The 5,546-nt window shown below is 35.9% G+C and overlaps 1 protein-coding gene across 1 annotated transcript; it reads right to left on the reverse strand.

Moving 5' to 3' along the window:
- Positions 1-280: 280 nt before the first annotated feature.
- On the reverse strand, positions 281-3,981 carry LOC133713175 (probable indole-3-pyruvate monooxygenase YUCCA10). The gene is made up of 4 exons (XM_062139287.1): positions 3,343-3,981; positions 2,630-2,863; positions 827-949; positions 281-744 (listed from the first exon to the last, which is right to left on the reverse strand). The coding sequence occupies exons 1-4, from the start codon at positions 3,979-3,981 to the stop codon at positions 532-534; spliced, it is 1,209 nt and encodes a 402-aa protein (XP_061995271.1). The 3' UTR covers positions 281-531.
- Between the last annotated feature and the right edge of the window lie 1,565 nt (positions 3,982-5,546).

Consider the following 5,546-nt stretch of genomic DNA (forward strand, 5'->3'; position numbering starts at 1 on the left):
TATATAAATAGTTTGAATCAACTTTTCAAGGATACTTCCTAGTAGTTAGTTAAAATTGTTCAAAAATCAGTTACTTCCTAGTAATTGATTAAAATTGTTCAATGGTCAGTTACTTCCTAATAATTAATTAAAAGGAAGCTAATTAAGTTTGACTAGTAACCTCCATCGAGACACTAATACTAGAAGTAGAACAAACATATATCGTAATTTATTAAGCACCTCATATTTAACAATTAATTTTCAAACACTATTTTAGGGAGGGAGGAAAACACTAATTGCATCCAGTCATAAATTGGTATATTTAGATAGCATATTTCATAAAACAGAACTATATACACAGGTGACACATACTATATATGTCCCTTAGAGTTGCTTATATGTGGTCTATTTATATGTATATGCTCAGGTACATGCAGTACCACACACATAGACAACAAGTTTAACAACACAAACAAGCAAACTTGCAAAGCACATTTATTTATATATGGTTCGGGTCGGGTCGGGTTGAACCATTCCTCAATAGCGTCCGGGTCAGGCTAAACCATTGCTGGAGCCTGGAGCATAAGCGAACTTCTGTGCCATTAAAATTCGATAGATATCTTGAGCAACAGCCTTAGAATCCGACGAGATTCCCTGAATCCCTCTCCCAGAAAATCCAACACAGTAAAGGCCCTTCTCTCCTTTCCAATGGTATGGATACCTGTTCTTAGGCTTGTCGTCATCATCAAGAATGAGCTTATAATCCTACACAGTATATTATCATACATTAAAATCTCTCAAAAATAGTGAATGATTTTTTATAATTGACTATGCATATATATGTTACCTTGAGCCAGTTGTGTGCTACGCTTCGATAACCAGTTGCCAACACAATGGCATCAAAACACTGGAGGGCACCATTTTTGAATTCCACAATATTGTCGTGTATCTTTTCTATTCCTGGGAAAACCTGTTAATATATCATGAAGAACATCGGTGGAAGATCATGAGGATTTATATAACAAGGCCTCGTAATAAAAAGGGTTCTAAGGTCGAAACCTGATTCCACAACAACTTTAATCTATACTATTATTAAGAGAAACTACATTCCAATCCCACCATCACTTTTAATTCTTCAACTCTTAATTCTTTTCTCCTAGAACGCGCCCCACGCACCCTAGGGTTACTGTCAACAGGTTCTTCAGTTTTGCTCGTCCGGCGGCGCCCCCTCGTCGACGTTGGCACTTTGCCTCGTAGGCAAGCGGTGGGTGTGGCCGGACGAGTCTTTAGCGTGGTGCTGGGTTATGCTATTGAGGGGCCTCGACTGTTGCGCGAAGTTTTTCTTCTCTCTGGGATAGTGATGAAGGAGATCGTGGTGGGCTTTCGGCAATCGCGGCGGGGCAAGCGGCCTGAAACCAGATCATGGTTGCAGACCATGGATCGTATGGTTATGGGTCCTGTGTTGTGGCGAGGTCGGAGGCGGGTTGTTGTTTGGTTGGTGAGAAGGGATCTGGGCTCTTGTACGCTGAGGTTGGGTGGCTTCATTGGGGCTCTGGACTTACAGCGGCTATGTATGAGGGTCAACCAACACCATCATGCTCAGCTTCCCGGTGATTACTAGAAGGATCGATGGTTTTGGTGCGTTGGGAGAGGTATACAGAGCGTGATAGTTTCTTATGTTGTTTAGGTTTTTTAGTTTTCTTTTTTTGGGTAGGTTTTCTGGTTTTTAGGTTTTGGTTAGGTTCAATAAGTCCCTGCTCCTTTGAGCCAGGGCTGTGTTCCTACTCTCTTGAGCTAGGATTAGGGTTAGGTGTTATGCCATGTAAATGGTGTCATTCCCGAGGACGATTTGGTTCAACTCTGGTTTACTGTTGTGGTCGATCTGCTGACGAGGGATCCTTTACACGGGGTCTGGTACTTTTTGGCCACGGTGTTGAAGAGGACGTAGACTTTTGGCTGTCAATCACGAGGTATTGCTGGGACATTCGGGATCATATGATCAAAGTAGCCTTGGAAAGGGGTGTTTTGTGGTTAGAGTTTGGGCGCATTGGCCTAATGGTACCTGTAACCGTGGTTTTTTGGGGTTTCGGTTTATGTCCCCCCCCCCCCCCCCCCTGATGTATGCTTTCTGATTGATTGAATGAATTTTCTATCTTTTCTTAAAAAAAACAAAAAAAATACTATTATTAAGAGAAGAGAGCTTGCTCTCCAAAACTGAATTTTTTTACCAATTTAACCTTTTTATATTAAAAAACTATGAAATATAATTAATCAATAGGAATAATATAGTAAATTGTAATATAGAAAACAAAATAATAAAATTAAATAGCAGAAAATGTGGTAGTTTTACGAAAAGTTTTCCCACTACCTTTACTTCTCTCTACACACATAGTGGGTAGGCCGTGCTAGTTACATGCAATGCAGCTTAAGTTTCATGCATGCAAGATCACAACCAGAAAAAATTAATTCTAACCCCAAGATAAAAGAAGTCTGTAACTCTTAGTTTTACTCTCCGTTATAAAAGGCAGTCAAAATGTTATTTTCTTTTCGATGACCAAGCCAAAACATTAAACTAGCTAGAGTGTGGAAGGTTGCATGAAGCTTTTTTCCATTAGATGTAATTAAATGTGTGTTAATTATGATTACACACCTTAATCTTTCTGGAGCGAATTTTCTTGATAGTTCCACGATCAATTACCGGAGTCTTTCCCGTAAGTGCTTTATAGAAGAAAGGACCTTCAGTCGGTTGATGAATCCCATAGTTGGGTAGATCACTGTAGCTAAACTTGGCGAGAAATGAAACGAACTTGTCCACCATATTCACCGGGAGGAAATCCAACAGTACCATCCCAATCCGTACAATTTCTCTGCTGAGTACATGAAGCTGCAAAATTAACTAATAACATCAGAATGCCATAATGAAAAACCTAAAAATTTAAGACTTTCTTAGAAAAAGTAATGAATAAATCATTTCTCGGAAACCATATAACCAAGCTTTTGAAAACCCAAATTTTTCTCTTTTAATTAGTTTTTCTTATTTTAATTTGAAAAAATGCCATCATTTAAGTGAAAGGCTAAGAGCATTCATTCTAATATTCGGATGGCAGAATATTAAAAAAAAAAAATGAAAACATTTTAGAAAAAGAGAGAGAAACCCTAGCTAGCTGCTCTACTTTATTAAATTGAATATTCCTTATTCTTATTTGTTTGGCTAGAATATTCTAGACTTCTTTCTCATGCCATACACCAAGATCCTGCAGGTCAAATTTTTCTCTTTGAACTAAAAAAAAAAAAAACCATTTTAATGATCTGAAATAGAGCAAGCTATATATAAACATAAATAGAGAAAAATCGAGATGTTACTTGGCTCCTAACAACAATGCATGCATGAGCTCCATTCTCCGAGAGATCATTACTAATCTCCATGCCAGAATTGCCACAACCAATAACCAACACACTCTTATCTTTCAAACTCGCTCCACATTTATAATCACTCGCATGAATAACCTTTCCTTTAAAGGTCTCCAGTCCAGGCAACTCTGGGATAATCGCCTGGCTATTTTCTCCGGTGGCAATCACCAAGAAATCTGCGTTGTACACTTGAAAGGAAACCTCCTTATCAGCCGCCCTAGTGTTCTTCACTTCAACCTTCCATTTCTGATCAGCTTCTTCGTAAAAAGCCGACTCAACATTGTGACAATAACGGGGGTTGACATTGAAACGGGAAACATACTCATCCACATAGTCTATGAACGTGTCTTTGGACATGAAAGTTGCAGTGCTAAATGGGTGCGGCATAAGAGGAAGAGAGCAAAATTTTTTTGCCAAATGAAGACTCAAACGGTCGTAGGACCGTTTCTTCCAAAGGGAAGCACAACAGTCTTCCCTCTCAAAAACAATGTTTGACACCGACATGGAGTTGAGTAGCGCTGAGGTTGCAATGCCTGAGGGGCCGGCGCCTACTATCACCACCAATGCATTCTCAGACACAATGTTCTCCATTTTTCTTGAAATGAAACTCTCCCTATTTCTCTGAAGATTGATAGCTAGCTAGGGATGATGAACCATAACAATGAAGAGGACTATTTATACTAATGAGAAAGAAGAGAGAGCTTGACTGATTGACGCAATTCAAGCATTAAGTGAAGTATATTTTATTTGTTAAAATTACAAAGATCACCGTTACATTCAAAACCACCATCCGCTAGCTTGTTGATGCATGCAAATTGCGAGGTGTATTTCAAAAACTCAAGGATGACTTCATCTGTCCCATTCATAACTAAGCTTTTGATTCTAACCGTTCAATGTAAAAAAAAAAAAAAAAAAAAAAAAAAAAGCCACACTGGTTTAAAGGTTTATTGAAACTTTGGTTAGTATTAGTGGGGTATGAAATTCTTAAAGTGGTAGTTCCTTGGGTTTGGTGTTTAGTCGGTGGTCTCAGGTGCTCTTTTAATTTGTTGAATTTTGTTTTTTTTTTTTGGGTAACAAATTAATTTTGTGTGTGTGTGTTTTTTTTTTCAATCGACTTTTATGGTAACAAGTTCATAGTTTTATTTTTTTGGAATCGACTTTTATGGTAACAAATTAATAATTTTATTTTTTAATTGATTTTATGGTAATAAATTACTAAGTTTTTCCAAAAATAATTTCTTTTTTCTCTCCTATATATTTACTAGGTATATTCTATTTCCATATACAGATATACAAATAGCAATGCTAGCTATTTTTTCAGTCAATTTTAGCCAATGTAGCTAAAAAGTCATTTTGATTCGCCACTTTTAAAATACGTATGCTTCAGTTCTTTCTATTTTAGCTAGTTTTGAATTTATATTATTTATTGATGGAAGAAAAAATAATTTAAATGCATTTATAAATTACATGGAATAAGTTAAAAAGAATGTTTTAAATTACAAAAAATAATAGAGAGTCTCATCTCCCGCTCTATATTTAGGAGTGTGGTAGCTAAAAGTTAAAATAGAGAGCCACTTAGAACATCTTTAGTATTGCTAGCTTTTTTTTAGTCAAATTTTAGCCAAAGTAGCTTAAAAGTTATTTTAGCTAGCCATTTTAAAATACATCTGCATCAGTTCTCTCTATTTTAGCTAGTTATGAATTTCTACTATTTTTTTAATCAAGATTAAATAGTTTAAAAATATTTTTAAATTACATAAAATAACTCAAAATGAATATTTTAAATTATAGAGAGTCTATCTCGCTCTCTATATTTAGGAGCGAGATAGCTAAAATTTATAACAGAGAGGAGTCTGGTGTAGCTGCTAAAATATATAAAAAGTAAAACATGCTCTCCAAAATAGCTAAGGAGCCAAGATAGAGAGTTTGAAAAAGATGCTCTTAGCAATGCTAGCCATTTTTTATTCAAGTTTTAGCCAAAGTAGCTGAAAAGTTATTTTGACTGGCCACTTTAAAAATACGTCTGCATCAATGCTCTCTATTTTACCTAGTTTTGAATTTATATTATTTTTTAAATGAAAATTAAATAGTTTAAATATATTTATAAATTACATAAAATAACCCAAAATGAATGTTTTAAATTATAGAGAGCTTCA

The sequence above is a fragment of the Rosa rugosa genome, chromosome 5 (assembly GCF_958449725.1).
Source record: "Rosa rugosa chromosome 5, drRosRugo1.1, whole genome shotgun sequence".
NCBI classification, from domain to species: Eukaryota; Viridiplantae; Streptophyta; class Magnoliopsida; order Rosales; family Rosaceae; genus Rosa; species Rosa rugosa.

What these genes read in the sequence shown, in the direction of transcription:
- LOC133713175 (XM_062139287.1), bottom strand. Translation starts at nt 3,981, where the DNA reads ATGGAGAACATTGTGTCTGAGAATGCATTGGTGGTGATAGTAGGCGCC. An exon ending in GCATTGTTGTTAGGAGCCAA is followed by an intron (nt 2,864 to 3,342) that starts GTAACATCTCGA and finishes TTAATTTTGCAG; the next exon opens with CTTCATGTACTCAGCAGAGA. An exon ending in TTCGCTCCAGAAAGATTAAG is followed by an intron (nt 950 to 2,629) that starts GTGTGTAATCAT and finishes ATATATTAACAG; the next exon opens with GTTTTCCCAGGAATAGAAAA.